Raw genomic sequence first — 19,573 nt, 5'->3', positions numbered from 1 at the left:
GATACTGTGAACCATCAGATCCTCCTCTCCACACTCTCCGAGTTGGGCATCTCCGGCGCGGCTCACTCTTGGATTGCGTCCTACCTGACAGGTCGCTCCTACTAAGTGGCGTGGCGAGAATCTGTCTCCGCACCACGTGCTCTCACCACTGGTGTCCCCCAGGGCTCAGTTCTAGGCCCTCTCCTATTCTCGCTATACACCAAGTCACTTGGCTCTGTCATATCCTCACATGGCCTCTCCCATCATTGCTACGCAGACGACACACAACTAATCTTCTCCTTTCCCCCTTCTGATAACCAGGTGGTGAATCGCATCTCTGCATGTCTGGCAGACATATCAGTGTGGATGACGGATCACCACCTCAAGCTGAACCTCGGCAAGACAGAGCTGCTCTTCCTCCCGGGGAAGGACTGCCCGCTCCATGATCTCGCCATCACGGTTGACAACTCCATTGTGTCCTCCTCCCAGAGTGCAAAGAGCCTTGGCGTGACCCTGGACAACACCCTGTCGTTCTCTGCTAACTTCAAAGCGGTGACCCGATCCTGCAGGTTCATGCTCTACAACATTCGCAGAGTGCGACCCTACCTTACACAGGAAGCGGCACAGGTCCTAATCCAGGCACTTGTCATCTCCCGTCTGGATTACTGCAACTCGCTGTTGGCTGGGCTCCCTGACTGTGCCATTAAACCCCTACAACTTATCCAGAATGCTGCAGCCCGTCTGGTGTTCAACCTTCCCAAGTTCTCTCATGTCACCCCGCTCCTCCGCACACTCCACTGGCTTCCAGTTGAGGCTTGCATCTACTACAAGACCATGGTGCTTGCCTACGGAGCTGTGAGGGGAACGGCACCTCCTTACCTTCAGGCTCTGATCAGACCCTACACCCAAACGAGGGCATTGCGTTCATCCACCTCTGGCCTGCTGGCCCCCCTACCTCTACGGAAGCACAGTTCCCGCTCAGCCCAGTGAAAACTGTTCGCTGCTCTGGCACCCCAATGGTGGAACAAGCTCCCCCACGACGCCAGGAGAGCGGAGTCACTCACCACCTTCCGGAGACACTTGAAACCCCACCTCTTTAAGGAATACCTGGAATAGTATAAAGCAATCCTTCTACCCCCCCCCCCCCCCCCCCCCTTAATTTTTTTGGGGGTGGTTGTCCCATTGGCTATCATAAGTTGAATGCACCAATTTGTAAGTCGCTCTGGATAAATGTAATGTAGGGGGTCATATACGGGTCTAATGTAGGGGTCATATAGGGCTTCAGTGTGTTGTACCAGATCAGAACCAGACCAGAACAAGGTTGAACACAGCTTTAATAACTACAACAAGGCATTTAGTTTCATTATTACAACAATATTAGGTTCAAAATTATATTTTGTTTCCCTGCCCTAAAACATGAGGGCATCTTTTCCACAGGGCCACGTGGGTTACATGATTCCTATCATTTCCAGTGAGATGTTGTTTATAGTGAGTCTGATGAGGGTTTCTGGTCCAGAACAGATTATACAGATAACAGTAGCATTGAACCTAGTCTGGTCCCAGATCTGTTTGTGCTGTCTTGCCAACTCCTATGGTCATTGTCAAGCAAGACAGCACAAACAGATCTGGGACCTGGCCAACCTGGTTTCATATCAGATTAAAACATACACATCATATCAATCAGTTTCATCAACTTGAAAATAACAACAGTTTTTAAGTCTCAGTTAGTTAGTGCATACATTATTTTTATTTTTTTCATGGGAATCGAACCCACAACCCTGGCGTTGCAAATGCCATGCTCTACCAACTGAGCTACATCCCTGCCGGCCATTCCCTCCCCTACCCTGGACGACGCTGGGCCAATTGTGCGCCGCCCCATGGGGTCTCCCGGTCGCGGCCGGCTACGACAGAGCCTGGATTTGAACCAGGATCTCTAGTGGCACAGCTAGCACTGCGATGCAGTCAACAACAATCTGTCTGTCGACTTACATTGTGTGTGTTGGCTATATGGTTGATTTACAATTGCATTCCTATTTTAAAGAGTACATCTTTGGTGTCACACAGGATCAGGTTTGAGGATTCTGCCTGTACTGTACTTCATACCATCACGTTGTCACAGTGGCATATCGTGTTGGCTCAATAACTACAGTACCAGTCAAAAGTTTGGACACACCTACTCATTCAAGGGTTTTTCTTTATTTTTACTATTTTTTACATTGTAGAATAATAGTGAAGACATCAAAACTATGAAATAACACATATGGAATCGTGTAGTAACCAAAAAAGTGTTAAACAAATCAAAATATATTTTATATTTGAGATTCTTCAAATAGCCACCCTTTGCCTTGATGACAGCTTTGATTTGTTTAACACTTTTTGGGTTACTACATGATTCCATATGTGTTATTTCATAGTTTTGATGTCTTCACTATTATTCTACAATAGAACATTGTAAAAATAAAGAAAAACCCTTGAATGAGTAGGTGTGTCCAAACTTTTGACTGATAGTGTATATCCGTTCTTTTTCCAACAGTCCTTGAAGCTTTAGCTGTACGACAGTAGAGAGCTGCTATACCTTTTGCAATAAACAATTTCCTTTGAATAAAAATAATTGAAATAAAACAGTTTGAATACAACCAGGCTATGTCCGTTGAAGAGATTGCATCCTAAAGACAGTCCTGACCCTGCTACTGTGGGAGCAGATCACAGGACAGTATTACACTGAGGTAAAGCTACGGTCTCTCTCTCTCTCTCTCTCTCTCTCTCTCTCTCTGTCTTTCACACACACACACATACCCAAACACAATCCATCCCTCCATATATCTCTCTGTCAGTCATCTTTCTTGGCGGAGGCCTCCTGGTCGTGGCGTGTGATGATCTTGTAGACGCTCTTCCTGAAGCAGCTGTCGGAGGTCAGTCGCCGGGCGGTCTCCCTCAGGTCCTCCATGCTGCCGCTGTCGCCACGGGCAACCACGAACGACTGGGAGTGTTTCACTGCAGAGGAAGAGACATGAGTGTGTGTGTGTGTGTGTGTGTGTGTGTGTGTGTGTGTGTGTGTGTGTGCGTCACAGGAGGTTGGTGGCACCTTAATTGGGGAGGACGGGCTCGTGCCATTCCATTCGCTCCGTTCCAGCCATTATTATGAGCCGTCCTCCCCTCAGCAGCCTCCACTGGTGTATGTACTTACACCAGTGGTGTTTGGAGGCCCTGTGTACTTACACCAGTGGTGTTTGGAGGCCCTGTGTACTTACACCAGTGGTGTTTGGAGGCCCTGTGGATTTATACCAGTGGTGTTTGGAGGCCCTGTGGATTTATACCAGTGGTGTTTGGAGGCCCTGTGTACTTACACCAGTGGTGTTTGGAGGCCCTGTGGATTTATACCAGTGGTGTTTGGAGGCCCTGTGGATTTATACCAGTGGTGTTTGGAGGCCCTGTGTACTTACACCAGTGGTGTTTGGAGGCCCTGTGTACTTACACCAGTGGTGTTTGGAGGCCCTGTGTACTTACACCAGTGGTGTTTGGAGGCCCTGTGTACTTACACCAGTGGTGTTTGGAGGCCCTGTGTACTTACACCAGTGGTGTTTGGAGGCCCTGTGTACTTACACCAGTGGTGTTTGGAGGCCCTGTGTACTTACACCAGTGGTGTTTGGAGGCCCTGTGTCCTTACACCAGTGGTGTTTGGAGGCCCTGTGTACTTATACCAGTGGTGTTTGGAGGCCCTGTGTACTTACACCAGTGGTGTTTGGAGGCCCTGTGTCCTTACACCAGTGGTGTTTGGAGGCCCTGTGTCCTTACACCAGTGGTGTTTGGAGGCCCTGTGTACTTACACCAGTGGTGTTTGGAGGCCCTGTGTACTTACACCAGTGGTGTTTGGAGGCCCTGTGTACTTACACCAGTGGTGTTTGGAGGCCCTGTGTACTTACACCAGTGGTGTTTGGAGGCCCGTCTCTGTATCCGGCAGCTCTTAATGCGTCGTGCTGCAGCCTTGTGAAGATACACAGCATTCTTCATAATAGAAGGGAGCTTGGCCTCGATCTCTGCAGCACAGATACACTCCTCAAAGAACTCTGGGTGAAGAACACACATCACATGTAGCTATTACTGAACAAAAAATATAAACGCAACATGTAAAGTGTTGGTCCCATGTTACATGAGCTGAAATAAAAGATGCCAGAAATGTTCCATACGCACAAAAAAGCTTATTTTTCTCAAATGTTGTGCACAAATTTGTTTACATCCCTGTTAGTGAGCATTTCTCATTTGCCAAGATAATCAATCCACCTGACAGGTGTGGCATTACATTTACATTTACATTTACGTCATTTAGCAGACTCTCTTATCCAGAGTGACTTACAAATTGGTGCATTCACCTTATAGCCAGTGGGATAACCACTTTACAATGTTGTTTTTTTTTTTTATCAAGAAGCTGATTAAACAGCATGATCATTACACAGGTGCACCTTATGCTGGGGACAATAAAAGGCCACTCTAAAATGTGCTGTTTTATCACACAACACAATGCCAATCTGTGGCATGCTGGCTGCAGGAATGTCCACCAGAGCTGTTTTCAGAGAATTTAATGTTAATATCTCTACCATAAGCTGCCTCAAACGTCGTTTTAGAGAATTTGGCAGTACGTCCAACCGGCCTCATAACCGCAGACCATGTGTAACCACGCCAGCCCAGGACCTCCACACCTGGCTTCTTCACCTGCGGGACCAGCCACCCGGACAGCTGATGAAACTGTGGGTTTGCACAACCGAAGAATTTCCGCATAAACTGTCAGAAACCGTCTCAGGGAAGCTCATCTGCGTGCTCATCGTCCTCACCAGGGTCTTGACCTGACAGCAGTTTGGCGTCGTAACTGACTTCAGTGGGAAAATGTTCACCTTCGATGGCCACTGGCACGGATGAATCCCGGTTTCAACTGTACCGGGCAGATGGCTGACAGCGTGTATGGAGTCGTGTGGGTGAGCGGTTTGCTGATGTCAACGTTGTGAACAGAGTGCTCGATGGTGGCGGTAGGGTTATGGTATGGGCAGGCATAAGCTACGGACAACGAACACAATTGCATTTTATCGATGGCCATTTGAATGCACAGAGGTACTGTGACGAGATCCTGAGGCCCATTGTCGTGCCATTCATCCGCCGCCATCACCTCATGTTTCAGCATGATAATGCACGGCCCCATGTCGCAAGGATCTGTACACAATTCCTGGAAGCTGAAAATGTCCCAGTTCTTCCATGGCCTGCATACTCACCAGACATGTCACCCACTGAGCATGTTTAGGATGCTCTGGATCGACGTGTATTGACTGAGTGTTCCAGTTCCCACCAATATCCAGAAACTTTGCACAGCCATTGAAGAGGAGTGGGACAACATTCCACAGGCCACAATCAACAGCCTGATCAACTCAATGTGAAGGAGATGTGTTGCGCTGCATGATGCAAATGGTGGTCACACCAGATACTGACTGGTTTTCTGATCCACGCCCCTACCTTTTTTTTAAGGTATCTGTGACCAGCAGACATCTGTATTCCCAGTCATGTGAAATCCATAGATTAGGGGCTAATGAATTTATTTCAATTGATTGATTTCTTTATATGAACTGTAACTCAGTAAAATCTTTGAAATTGTTCCATGTTGCGTTTTTGTTCAGCGTAGTTTATTTCACAGTTAGATCATAGTTCTGTTCCTTGCAGCACTCAGTAGTTGAAATAATTTACTGTAGCTATAACTTGTACATGTTCTATCCAGGAGGAAGGAAAACAACTCACACTGAATTATTCTGGGTTAACTGAACCCCTTTATTACTTATTCTGGGTTAACTGAACCCCTTTATTACTTATTCTGGGTTAACTGAACCCCTTTATTACTTATTCTGGGTTAACTGAACCCCTTTATGAATTATTCTGGGTTAACTGAACCCTTTATAAATTATTCTGGGTTAACTGAACCCCTTTATTAATTATTCTGGGTTAACTGAACCCCTTTATTAATTATTCTGGGTTAACTGAACCCCTTTATTAATTATTCTGGGTTAACTGAACCCCTTTATGAATTATTCTGGGTTAACTGAACCCCTTTATTAATTATTCTGGGTTAACTGAACCCCTTTATGAATTATTCTGGGTTAACTGAACCCCTTTATGAATTATTCTGGGTTAACTGAACCCCTTTATTCATTATTCTGGGTTAACTGAACCCCTTTATGAATTATTCTGGGTTAACTGAACCCTTTATAAATTATTCTGGGTTAACTGAACCCCTTTATGAATTATTCTGGGTTAACTGAACCCCTTTATGAATTATTCTGGGTTAACTGATCCGCTTTATGAATTATTCTGGGTTAACTGATCCGCTTTATGAATTATTCTGGGTTAACTGAACCCCTTTATGAATTATTCTGGGTTAACTGATCCGCTTTATGAATTATTCTGGGTTAATTGAACCCTTTTATGAATTATTCTGGGTTAACTGATCCCCTTTATGAATTATTCTGGGTCAACTGATCCTTTTATGAATTATTCTGGGTTAACTGAAACTGTGGGTAGAAGTGTTTATGGCAGTGTGTTTCTCTATGACTCATGAAGAATGTCTGTGTGTGTGTGTTTGTTTGTGTGTATGTGTGTGTATGTATGTACGTACGTACGTGTATGCGTGCGTGTGTGTGTGCGTGCGTGCGTGCGTGTGTGTGTGTGTGTGTGTGCGTGTGTGTGTGTGTGTGCAGTTAGTGTAGCTCACTCCTGAGGTTGTTGACGTCTCCCTTCATCTTGTCGTCCTTCTCCTTGGAGCGTTCCAGAGAGCTCAGACCTTTCTCCAGGTTCTGTAGAGCCTCCTCTGCCTGCTTCAGCCTCCGCTCCAACTCCACGCGAGACTCGATCTCCGCCTGGGACACAACACAGGTCAGGACACATATTCACAAAGCACCCCAGAGTAGGAGGCATGATCTGGGATCAGCCTTTTTGATAACAATCTGTTTTGTTAACAATGAAAATGAAAAAAAATATTTTTGAATAGGATCTTAAAGTGTTATCGATATATTGACGTCGTTTTTTGTCTATGAGGAGGAACGAGAGAAGCGCTGTCAGATCGAATTAGCGTCATTAAAAAAATCCCCATAAAAATCTGTCAGTTTAAACTATGTTTTTTTTCCCGATGTCGCACTTCCGCCCCCATCTGGGGTGAAAGGTGACAGAGCCAGAGCAGGGTTTGTCAGACCATGAGACATCGCATAGGGCGGCAGGTAGCTTAGTGGGTAAGAGCGTTGTGCCAGTAACCGAAAGGTCGCTGGTTCTAATCCCCGAGCCGACTAGGTGAAAAATCTGTCGATGTGCCCTTAAGCAAGGCACTTAACCCTAATTGCTCATGTAAGTCGCTCTGGATAAGAGCGTCTGCTAAATGACTAAAATGTAAATGTAATCCCGAAAATCGGTCTTATCACAAAATCGTCTGTAGAGACCCCCACAAGCATCTTGGGACTCGTCTGAAGTCGGTACAGCCGATCTGCCAACTTCTGTCTGTAGCGTCCGAACGGTTTGGGCTACACACTTATATGACCCCTCTGTGGAAAGGTGAGACGAACACGTACATGTTGTTTTTGCTCCAGGACGCCCACAGGCCTCACAAGAATGAATGGAAGTACAGTGTATGGAGACTGTTTAGTGCCAAAAATAATAAGGGGTTAAATAAAAAATAAAAAAACAAGCAAATGTTTCCTGATCTTTCTCATATCGTTCAGATATAGAACAGACACTTCAGAACAAACTTCCTTTCGATTTTTTTCGGGGGGGACTATCTGTTGTTCCATGTAATGAATCTGTTATTCAATGCGTTTGTATGGGCTAATAGCAGTAAGGCCAAATACATTTTTTCATTTAAAAAAAATATTTCAAAAAATCAAAAAATCAAATAGCAAAATGATCCTTGGTATGACCCCCCAAAAATACCCCCTAAAGCTAAAGAACACCCTGAACTCGCTCAACGCTGCTATTAAAAACCACTGGCATATTATGTCATCGGACCTTACTCTGCCAGCAGAATTTAAGAACCCACCACTCATTGTATACAGAAGAGGTCGCAATCTACACAACAAGTTGGTCCATGCCAACTGCCAGCCACAAAATAAAATGAGTCATCCTTTTCAACGCCCCCTTCCTCTTCTACGCCCCCTTCCTCTTCTATGCCCCCTTCCTCTTCAACGCCCCCTTCCTCTTCAACGCCCCCTTCCTCTTCAACACCCCCTTCCTCTTCAACGCCCCCTTCCTCTTCAACGCCCCCTTCCTCTTCAACACCCCCTTCCTCTTCAACGCCCCCTTCCTCTTCAACGCCCCCTTCCTCTTCAATGCCCCCTTCCTCTTCAACGTCCCCTTCATCTTCAACGCCCCATTCCTCTTCAACTCCCCCTTCCTCTTCAACGCCCCCTTCCTCTTCAACGCCCCCTTCCTCTTCTACGCCCCCTTCCTCTTCAACGCCCCCTTCCTCTTCAACGCCCCCTTCCTCTTCAACGCCCCCTTCCTCTTCTACGCCCCCTTCCTCTTCAACGCCCCCTTCCTCTTCTACGCCCCCTTCCTCTTCTACGCCCCCTTCCTCTTCTACGCCCCCTTCCTCTTCTACGCCCCCTTCCTCTTCAACGCCCCCTTCCTCTTCAACGCCCCCTTCCTCTTCTACGCCCCCTTCCTCTTCTACGCCCCCTTCCTCTTCAACGCCCCCTTCCTCTTCAATGCCCCCTTCCTCTTCAACACCCCCTTCCTCTTCTACGCCCCCTTCCTCTTCTACGCCCCCTTCCTCTTCTACGCCCCCTTCCTCTTCAACGTCCCCTTCCTCTTCAACACCCCCTTCCTCTTCAACGCCCCCTTCCTCTTCAACACCCCCTTCCTCTTCAACGCCCCCTTCCTCTTCAACGTCCCTTCCTATTCTACGCCCCCTTCCTCTTCTATGCCCCTTCCTCTTCAACGCCCCCTTCCTCTTCTACGCCCCCTTCCTCTTCAACGCCCCCTTCCTCTTCAACACCCCCTTCCTCTTCTACGCCCCCTTCCTCTTCAACGCCCCCTTCCTCTTCAACGCCCCCTTCCTCTTCTATGCCCCCTTCCTCTTCAACGCCCCCTTCCTCTTCAACGCCCCCTTCCTCTTCTATGCCCCCTTCCTCTTCTACGCCCCCTTCCTCTTCTACGCCCCCTTCCTCTTCAACACCCCCTTCCTCTTCTACGCCCCCTTCCTCTTCAACGCCCCCTTCCTCTTCTACGCCCCCTTCCTCTTCTACGCCCCCTTCCTCTTCTACGCCCCCTTCCTCTTCTACGCCCCCTCCCTCTTCTATGCCCCTTCCTCTTCAACGCCCCCTTCCTCTTCAACGCCCCCTTCCTCTTCAACGCCCCCTTCCTCTTCAACGCCCCCTTCCTCTTCAACGCCCCCTTCCTCTTCAACGTCCCTTCCTATTCTATGCCCCCTTCCTCTTCTACGCCCCCTTCCTCTTCAACGCCCCCTTCCTCTTCTACGCCCCCTTCCTCTTCAACGCCCCCTTCCTCTTCAACACCCCCTTCCTCTTCAACGCCCCCTTCCTCTTCTACGCCCCCTTCCTCTTCTACGTCCCCTTCCTCTTCAACGCCCCCTTCCTCTTCAACGTCCCTTCCTATTCTACGCCCCCTTCCTCTTCTATGCCCCTTCCTCTTCAACGCCCCCTTCCTCTTCTACGCCCCCTTCCTCTTCAACGCCCCCTTCCTCTTCAACACCCCCTTCCTCTTCTACGCCCCCTTCCTCTTCAACGCCCCCTTCCTCTTCAACACTCCCTTCCTCTTCTACGCCCCCTTCCTCTTCAACGCCCCCTTCCTCTTCTACGCCCCCTTCCTCTTCAACACCCCCTTCCTCTTCTACGCCCCCTTCCTCTTCAACGCCCCCTTCCTCTTCTACGCCCCCTTCCTCTTCTACGCCCCCTTCCTCTTCTACGCCCCCTTCCTCTTCAACGTCCCCTTCCTCTTCAACACCCCCTTCCTCTTCAACGCCCCCTTCCTCTTCAACGCCCCCTTCCTCTTCTACGCCCCCTTCCTCTTCAACGCCCCCTTCCTCTTCAACGCTCCCTTCCTCTTCTACGCCCCCTTCCTCTTCAACGCCCCCTTCCTCTTCAACGCCCCCTTCCTCTTCTACGCCCCCTTCCTCTTCAACGCCCCCTTCCTCTTCTACGCCCCCTTCCTTTTCAACGCCCCCTTCCTCTTCTACGCCCCCTTCCTCTTCAACGCCCCCTTCCTCTTCTACGCCCCCTTCCTCTTCTACGTCCCCTTCCTCTTCTACGTCCCCTTCCTCTTCAACGTCCCCTTCCTCTTCAACGCCCCCTTCCTCTTCAACGCCCCCTTCCTCTTCAACGCCCCCTTCCTCTTCTACGCCCCCTTCCTCTTCAACGCCCCCTTCCTCTTCTACGCCCCCTTCCTCTTCAACGCCCCCTTCCTCTTCAACGCCCCCTTCCTCTTCTACGCCCCCTTCCTCTTCAACGCCCCCTTCCTCTTCTACGTCCCCTTCCTCTTCTACGCCCCCTTCCTCTTCAATGCCCCCTTTCTCTTCAACGCCCCCTTCCTCTTCAACGCCCCCTTCCTCTTCTACGCCCCCTTCCTCTTCAACGCCCCCTTCCTCTTCTACGCCCCCTTCCTCTTCTACGCCCCCTTCCTCTTCTACGCCCCCTTCCTCTTCAACGCCCCCTTCCTCTTCAACGCCCCCTTCCTCTTCTACGCCCCCTTCCTCTTCAACGCCCCCTTCCTCTTCTATGCCCCCTTCCTCTTCAACGCCCCCTTCCTCTTCAACGTCCCTTCCTATTCTACGCCCCCTTCCTCTTCAACGCCCCCTTCCTCTTCAACGCCCCCTTCCTCTTCTATGCCCCCTTCCTCTTCAACGTCCCTTCCTCTTCTACGCCCCCTTCCTCTTCTACGCCCCCTTCCTCTTCTACGCCCCCTTCCTCTTCAACGCCCCCTTCCTCTTCAACGTCCCTTCCTATTCAACGCCCCCTTCCTCTTCAACGCCCCCTTCCTCTTCAACGCCCCCTTCCTCTTCAACGCCCCCTTCCCCTCTTCAACGCCCCCTTCCTCTTCAACGCCCCCTTCCTCTTCAACGCCCCCTTCCTCTTCAACGCCCCCTTCCTCTTCTACGCCCCCTTCCTCTTCAACGCCCCCTTCCTCTTCTACGCCCCCTTCCTCTTCAACGCCTCCTTCCTCTTCTACGCCCCCTTCCTCTTCAACGTCTCCTTCCTCTTCAACACCCCCTTCCTCTTCTACGCCCCCTTCCTCTTCTACGCCCCCTTCCTCTGCTACGCCCCCTTCCTCTTCTACGCCCCCTTCCTCTTCAACGTCCCCTTCCTCTTCAACGCCCCCTTCCTCTTCTACGCCCCCTTCCTCTTCTACGCCCCCTTCCTCTTCTACGCCCCCTTCCTCTTCTATGCCCCTTCCTCTTCAACGCCCCCTTCCTCTTCTACGCCCCCTTCCTCTTCAACGCCCCCTTCCTCTTCAACACCCCCTTCCTCTTCTACGCCCCCTTCCTCTTCAACGCCCCCTTCCTCTTCAACGCCCCCTTCCTCTTCTACGCCCCCTTCCTCTTCAACGCCCCCTTCCTCTTCTACGCCCCCTTCCTCTTCAACACCCCCTTCCTCTTCTACGCCCCCTTCCTCTTCAACGCCCCCTTCCTCTTCTACACCCCCTTCCTCTTCTACGCCCCCTTCCTCTTCAACGTCCCCTTCCTCTTCAACACCCCCTTCCTCTTCAACGCCCCCTTCCTCTTCAACGCCCCCTTCCTCTTCTACGCCCCCTTCCTCTTCAACGCCCCCTTCCTCTTCAACGCCCCCTTCCTCTTCAACGCCCCCTTCCTCTTCAACGCCCCCTTCCTCTTCTACGCCCCCTTCCTCTTCAACGCCCCCTTCCTCTTCAACGCCCCCTTCCTCTTCTACGCCCCCTTCCTCTTCAACGCCCCCTTCCTCTTCTACGCCCCCTTCCTCTTCAACGCCCCCTTCCTCTTCAACGCCCCCTTCCTCTTCTATGCCCCCTTCCTCTTCAACGCCCCCTTCCTCTTCAACGTCCCTTCCTATTCTACGCCCCCTTCCTCTTCAACGCCCCCTTCCTCTTCAACGCCCCCTTCCTCTTCTATGCCCCCTTCCTCTTCAACGTCCCTTCCTCTTCTACGCCCCCTTCCTCTTCTACGCCCCCTTCCTCTTCAACGCCCCCTTCCTCTTCAACGTCTCCTTCCCCTTCAACGCCCCCTTCCTCTTCTACGCCCCCTTCCTCTTCTACGCCCCCTTCCTCTGCTACGCCCCCTTCCTCTTCTACGCCCCCTTCCTCTTCAACGTCCCCTTCCTCTTCAACGCCCCCTTCCTCTTCTACGCCCCCTTCCTCTTCTACGCCCCCTTCCTCTTCTATGCCCCTTCCTCTTCAACACCCCCTTCCTCTTCTACGCCCCCTTCCTCTTCAACGCCCCCTTCCTCTTCAACGCCCCCTTCCTCTTCTACGCCCCCTTCCTCTTCAACGCCCCCTTCCTCTTCAACGCCCCCTTCCTCTTCTACGCCCCCTTCCTCTTCAACGCCCCCTTCCTCTTCTACGCCCCCTTCCTCTTCAACACCCCCTTCCTCTTCTACGCCCCCTTCCTCTTCAACGCCCCCTTCCTCTTCTATGCCCCCTTCCTCTTCTACGCCCCCTTCCTCTTCTACGCCCCCTTCCTCTTCAACGTCCCCTTCCTCTTCAACACCCCCTTCCTCTTCAACGCCCCCTTCCTCTTCAACGCCCCCTTCCTCTTCTACGCCCCCTTCCTCTTCAACGCCCCCTTCCTCTTCAACGCTCCCTTCCTCTTCTACGCCCCCTTCCTCTTCAACGCCCCCTTCCTCTTCAACGCCCCCTTCCTCTTCTATGCCCCCTTCCTCTTCAACGCCCCCTTCCTCTTCAACGTCCCTTCCTCTTCTACGCCCCCTTCCTTTTCAACACCCCCTTCCTCTTCTACGCCCCCTTCCTCTTCAACGCCCCCTTCCTCTTCTACGCCCCCTTCCTCTTCAACGCCCCCTTCCTCTTCAACGCCCCCTTCCTCTTCTATGCCCCCTTCCTCTTCAACGCCCCCTTCCTCTTCAACGTCCCTTCCTATTCTACGCCCCCTTCCTCTTCAACGCCCCCTTCCTCTTCAACGCCCCCTTCCTCTTCTATGCCCCCTTCCTCTTCAACGCCACCTTCCTCTTCAACGTCCCTTCCTCTTCTACGCCCCCTTCCTCTTCTACGCCCCCTTCCTCTTCTACGCCCCCTTCCTCTTCAACGCCCCCTTCCTCTTCAACGTCCCTTCCTATTCAACGCCCCCTTCCTCTTCAACGCCCCCTTCCTCTTCAACGCCCCCTTCCTCTTCAACGCCCCCTTCCCCTCTTCAACGCCCCCTTCCTCTTCAACGCCCCCTTCCTCTTCAACGCCCCCTTCCTCTTCAACGCCCCCTTCCTCTTCTACGCCCCCTTCCTCTTCAACGCCTCCTTCCTCTTCTACGCCCCCTTCCTCTTCAACGTCTCCTTCCTCTTCAACACCCCCTTCCTCTTCTACGCCCCCTTCCTCTTCAACGTCTCCTTCCTCTTCAACGCCCCCTTCCTCTTCTACGCCCCCTTCCTCTTCAACGTCCCCTTCCTCTTCAACGCCCCCTTCCTCTTCTACGCCCCCTTCCTCTTCTACGCCCCCTTCCTCTTCTACGCCCCCTTCCTCTTCAACGCCTCCTTCCTCTTCTACGCCCCCTTCCTCTTCTACGCCCCCTTCCTCTTCTACGCCCCCTTCCTCTTCAACGCCCCCTTCCTCTTCAACGCCCCCTTCCTCTTCTACGCCCCCTTCCTCTTCTACGCCCCCTTCCTCTTCAACGCCTCCTTCCTCTTCTACGCCCCCTTCCTCTTCAACGTCTCCTTCCTCTTCAACACCCCCTTCCTCTTCTACGCCCCCTTCCTCTTCAACGTCTCCTTCCTCTTCAATGCCCCCTTCCTCTTCTACGCCCCCTTCCTCTTCTACGCCCCCTTCCTCTGCTACGCCCCCTTCCTCTTCTACGCCCCCTTCCTCTTCAACGTCCCCTTCCTCTTCAACGCCCCCTTCCTCTTCTACGCCCCCTTCCTCTTCTACGCCCCCTTCCTCTTCAACGCCTCCTTCCTCTTCTACGCCCCCTTCCTCTTCAACGTCTCCTTCCTCTTCAACACCCCCTTCCTCTTCAACACCCCCTTCCTCTTCAATATTCATGAAATGTACATTGTTATATTTAGTAACACATTTTTATTTTCCTTTACCCTATTTGAAGGGATGTGGGTGGAGCAACTTCTACATAAGAGTGCAAATGACAAACATTCACAAAAGCTCTGACGAAGGCCAAGAGGCAGAGACGTAAAGCTTCAATAAACAACAGTGATACTGTTGAGCAGAGTGCGGGTTTCTCTTTTCTTTTCGATCCTAATGACCAGGGGGGACCTGATTCTAGATTAGCACTATTTCATCGCATATGCAACTAAATATTTAGCTGTGTGACCAGGAGTTTCATTTTGGGAGCATTGTGCGACTAGGGAAAATTCTCCCAGATAATAATTGTTGTAATGATAAGGCTTTGCTGTACCGTTGTACCATTGTTTCCCCGAGTGCCTTAGAAAAAAAAAGCGAGTGCAGATTCAATAGCGTCATGATTGCACCATTACTACAGCAAAAATGGCTTGCTTGTAGCCCAAGGCAGGTCACCCGTGATACAAGTCAGTATTCATTTTACATTTTAGTCATTTAGCAGACGCTCTTATCCAGAGCGACTTACAGTTAGTGAGTGCATACATTTTTTTTTTTTTTTTCATACTTTCCATCCATGGCTGAGGACGTCGGGAGGTGATGTGGAAACCAGCCACTAGGGGGCAACAGTGACCTTGTGGACGGGATAGTGGATAGGCGTAAGCATCTGCCTCTGATTCCAAAAGTTGCAAGTTCCAATCCAGCGATAGAAAGTAATTTTTTAGATTTTAGTTTGAAGCCTATCCCAAACCTTACCTTAACCATTCGGAGTTAATGCCTAAACTTAACCTAACCTTAAAAATGTGGAGTTAATGCCTAAACTTCACCTTAAACACTTCGAAATGTGATGTTGAACATGGATGAACGTCTAATTCTGACGTGAGACTGTGAGGGCTAGTTGTGTAGCCCAACCAGGTCAAAAGATCTGACCCCTCTTAAAATTTGGAAACTACTTGCGAGTCGTTTACCATTTGTTCACACTTTGTTCAGTTACCTCATTGGCTAGCTAGCTAACAACCTGGTAACTTCACCGGTACGTCCAAACATTTGGGGACACAGAAAGAAAGGAAGGATCTCTTCAGGAGATCCATGATCATAGCAATGAATGAATGACAGATCTCTTGCACGTTGTCGTCGCAAACCTGAAGTTCTTAAAGAGACAGTGTACAATTTTTCAATGTAAAGCATCTCAATAGGAAAATAGTCCTTTTACACAATGTAGAAACCTAATATTCCACAAATGACTTTGTAATTTAATTGACAGGTATTCTTATCAACCTTTGATCTTTTATAATAAACTCAGGTCTTTACAGTGTTACATATTAGTTTCTAGGACACAACGTGTGCTTCAAAAGTGTCTAGAATTAATATATGCCCATTATACACTGAGTGTACAAAACATTAGGAACACCTGCTCTTTCCATGACATAGACTGACCAGGTGAATCCAGGTGAAAGCTATGATCCCTTATAGATGTCACCTGTTAAATCCACTTCAATCAGTGTAGATGAAAGGGGGAGGAGACAGGTTAAAGAAGTATTTTTTTAGCCTTGAGACAATTAAGACATGGATTGTGTATGTGTGCCATTCAGAGGATGAATGGGCAAGACAAAATATTTATGTGCCTTTGAACGGGGTATGGTAGTAGGTGCCAGGCGCACCGGTTTGATTGTGTCAAGAACTGCAACGCTGCTGTGTTTTTCACACTCAACAGTTTCCCGTGTGTATCAAGAACGGTCCCACCACCCAAAGGACATCCAGCCAACGGCAGACCAGTGGTGGTCCCACCACCCAAAGGACATCCAGCCAACGGCAGACCAGTGGTGGTCCCACCACCCAAAGGACATCCAGCCAACGGCAGACCAGCGGTCAAACACAGGTAACTGAGGAAAGAGGACAAAGGAGGCTGATACTAGTTGTGCAGAACAACAGATGGGCTACAGTTAGTCAACTGACAGTCCAGTACAACATTGGTGTCCAAAGACCCAAAAGATAATGCATCATTCGTCGTGCCTTGACACGAATGGGGTATGGCAGCCGACCACCTTACAGAGTTCCACTAATTTCAGCAAAAAAACAAGAAACTTCGGTAGCAGTGGGCTATGGATCGAGAACAGTGGACACTGGAGAATTGAAAAAAACATTGCCTGGTCTGATGAATCCTGGTTCCTGCTGTTTTCACGCTGATGGGAGGGCTAGGGTATGAAGAAAACCACATGAGTACATGCATCCATCGTGCCACGTGTCAACATTGCAGGCTGGTGGTGATGGTGTGATGGTGTGGGGTGTGTTTTCATGGCACACATTGGGCCCCTTGATAAAAGTGGAGCAACGTTTGAATGCCACAGGATATCTAACCATCATTGCCAATCAGGTGCACCCCTTCATGGCAGCAGCGTATCCATCTGCAAAAGTATATATTTTTGCCCCCAAGCCACAAGGCTAGGATTGTCCAGGACTGGTTCCACGAACATGACAGTGAATTTAGTTTACAGCAGTGGCCTGCCCGCATAGGCTGTATGTATGTCAATAAATTCAAACTATCTGGTTTTCTGGTGATCCTAAATGTAATGTCGTGCTCCTAAATGTAATGTCGTGCTCCTAAATTTCATGTTGTGCTCCGAACTTTTAAGTTGGGAGTACCAGTGGTAATTTGAGGTCGATTTTATTTTTCATTTAGAGCCCTGTTTGAATAACTGTAACTGTAGCCAATGCAGATAGTCAGGGTAGCTTTTGGTTAACTATTTAACTAACTATTCAGTAGTCTTATGGCTTGGGGGTAGAAGCTGTTCAGGGTCCTGTTGGTTCCAGACTTGGTGCATCGGTACCGCTTGCCGTGCAGTAGCAGAGAGAACAGCCTGTGACTTGGGTGGCTGAAGTCTTTGACAAATTTTAGGGCATTCCTCTGACACCGCCTGGTATATTGGTCCTGGATGGCAGGGAGCTCGGCCCCAGTGATGTACTGGGCCGTACGCACTACCCTCTGTAGCGCCTTAGGGTCGGATGCTGAGGAGTTGCCATACCAGGCGGTGATGCTCTCGATGGTGCAGCTGTAGAACCTTTTGAGGATCTGGGGACCCATGCCAAATCTTTTCAGTCTCCTGAGGGGTAAAAGGTGTTGTCGTGCCCTCTTCACGACCGTCTTGGTGTGTTTGGACCATGATAGTTTGTTGGTGATGTGGACACCAAGGAACTTAAAACTCTCGACCCGCTCCACTACAGCCCCATCAATGTTAATGGGGGCCTGTTCGGCCCTCCTTTTCCTGTAGTCCACGATCATCTCCTTTGTCTTGCTCACATTGAGGGAGAGGTTGTTGTCCTGGCACCACACTGCCAGGTCTCTGACCTCCTCCCTATAGGCTGTCTCATCGTTGTCGGTGATCAGGCCTACCACTGTTGTGTCATCAGCAAACTTAATGATGGTGTTGGAGTCGTGCTTGGCCACGCAGTCGTGGGTGAACAGGGAGTAGAGGGGGGGAGCACGCACCCCTGAGGGGCCCCCGTGTTGAGGATCAGTGTGGCAGATGTGTTGTTGCCAACCCTTACCACCTGGCAGCAAATCCAGGATCCAATTGCAGAGGGAGGTGTTTAGTCCTAGGGTCCTTAGCTTAATGATGAGCTTTGTGGGCACTATGGTGTTGAACGCTGAGCTATAGTCAATGGACAGCATTCTCACATAAGTGTTCCTTTTGTCCAGGTGGGAAAGGGTAGTGTGGAGTGCGATTGAGATTGCGTCACCTGTGGATCTGTTGGGGCGGTATGCGAATTGGAGTGGGTCTAGGGTTTCTGGGATGATGGTGTTGATGTGAGCCATGAACAGCCTTTCAAAGCACTTCATGGCTACCGACGTGAGTGCTACGGGTCAATAGTCATTTAGGCAGGTTACCTTAGTGTTCTTGGGCACAGGGACTATGGTGGTCTGCTTGAAACATGTAGGGATTACAGACTCGGTCAGGGAGAGGTAGAAAATGTAAGTGAAGACACTTGCCAGTTGGTCAGTGCGTGCTCTGAGTACACACCCTGGTAATCCGTCTGGCCCCGCGGCCTTGTGAATGTTGACCTGTTTAAAGTCTTGCACACATCGGCTACGGAAAGCGTGATCACACAGTCGTCCGGAACAGCTGGTGCTCTCATGCATGCTTAATTGTTGCTTGCCTCAAAGCGAGTATAAAAGGCATTTAGCCCGTCTGGTAGGCTCGCATCACTGGGCAGCTCGTGGCTGGGTTTCCCTTTGTAGTCCGTAATAGTTTGCAAGCCCTGCCACATCCAAAGAGCGTCAGAGCCGGTGTAGTAGGATTCAATCTTAGTCCTGTATTGACGCTTTGCCTGTTTGAAGGTTCGTCTGAGGGCATAACGGGATTTCTTATAAGCGTCCGGGTTAGTGTCCCCCTCCTTGAAAGCGGCAGCTCTAGCCTTTAGCTCGGTGCGGACGTTGCCTGTAATCCATGGCTTCTGGTTGGGATATGTACGTACAGTCACTGATGGGACGACGTCGTCGATGCACCTATTGATGAAGCCGGTGACTGAGGTGGTGTACTCCTCAATGCCATTGGATGAATGATGGAACATATTCCAGTCTGTGCAGCAAAACAGTCCTATAGCGTAGTCATGACCACTTCCGTATTGAGCGAGTCACTGGTACTTCCTGCTTTAGTTTTTGCTTGTAAGCAGGAATCAGGAGGATAGAATTATGGTCAGATTTGCCAAATGGAGGGCGAGGGAGAGCTTTGTATGCATCTCTGTGTGTGGAGTAAAGGTGGTCTAGAGTTTTTTTTCCTCTGGTTGCACATTTGACATGCTTTTATAAATGAGGTAAAACGGATTTAAGTTTATCTGCATTAAAGTCCCCGGCCACTAGGAGCGCCTGTTCTGGATGAGCATTTTCTTGTTTGCTTATGGCCTTATACACCTCGTTGAGTGTGGTCTTAGTGCCAGCATCGGTTTGTGGTGGTAAACAGACAGCTACGAAAAATATAGATGAAAACTCTCTTGGTAAATAGTGGGTCTACAGCTTATCATGAGGTACTCTACCTCAGGCCAGCAATACCTCGAGACTTCATTAATATTAGAGATCAGCGCACCAGCTGTTATTGACAAATAGACACATGACGGTGTTGATGTGAGCCATGGCCAGCCTTTACGATGCCATAGCTCTGGCCAAAAGTAGCGCACTATATAGGGAATAGGGTGCCATTAGGCTCTAGCCAAAATGTGTATGCTAGTGTTTGAGGCTCTGGTCAAAAGTAGTGTACTCATTAGGGCAGGGCTCTCCAACCCTGTTCCTGGAGAGCTGCGCTACTGCAGGTTTTCACTCCAACCCCAGTTATAACTAACCTAATTCAAGTTATCAACCAGCTAA

General features: G+C 49.9%; 1 protein-coding gene across 1 annotated transcript in view; it reads right to left on the bottom strand.

The window, feature by feature from the left end:
* Positions 1 to 2,809: 2,809 nt before the first annotated feature.
* LOC311126652 (pleckstrin homology domain-containing family D member 1-like) overlaps positions 2,810 to 19,573 on the bottom strand; it is a gene marked incomplete at both ends in the record, with an annotated part of 39,328 nt that continues 22,564 nt past the window's right edge. Inside the window, 3 exons of the mRNA XM_084200644.1 lie at positions 2,810 to 2,973; positions 3,903 to 4,046; positions 6,725 to 6,869. Coding sequence (XP_084056770.1) covers positions 2,810 to 2,973; positions 3,903 to 4,046; positions 6,725 to 6,869 — 453 coding nt within the window. The remainder of the gene's footprint in view (positions 2,974 to 3,902; positions 4,047 to 6,724; positions 6,870 to 19,573) is intronic.

Source organism: Coregonus lavaretus (assembly GCF_964263955.1).
Source record: "Coregonus lavaretus genome assembly, contig: HAP1_SCAFFOLD_605, whole genome shotgun sequence".
NCBI classification, from domain to species: domain Eukaryota; kingdom Metazoa; phylum Chordata; class Actinopteri; order Salmoniformes; family Salmonidae; genus Coregonus; species Coregonus lavaretus.
Note: the sequence above shows the minus strand (reverse complement) of the source record. Positions and strands in the feature narration are given on the sequence as shown.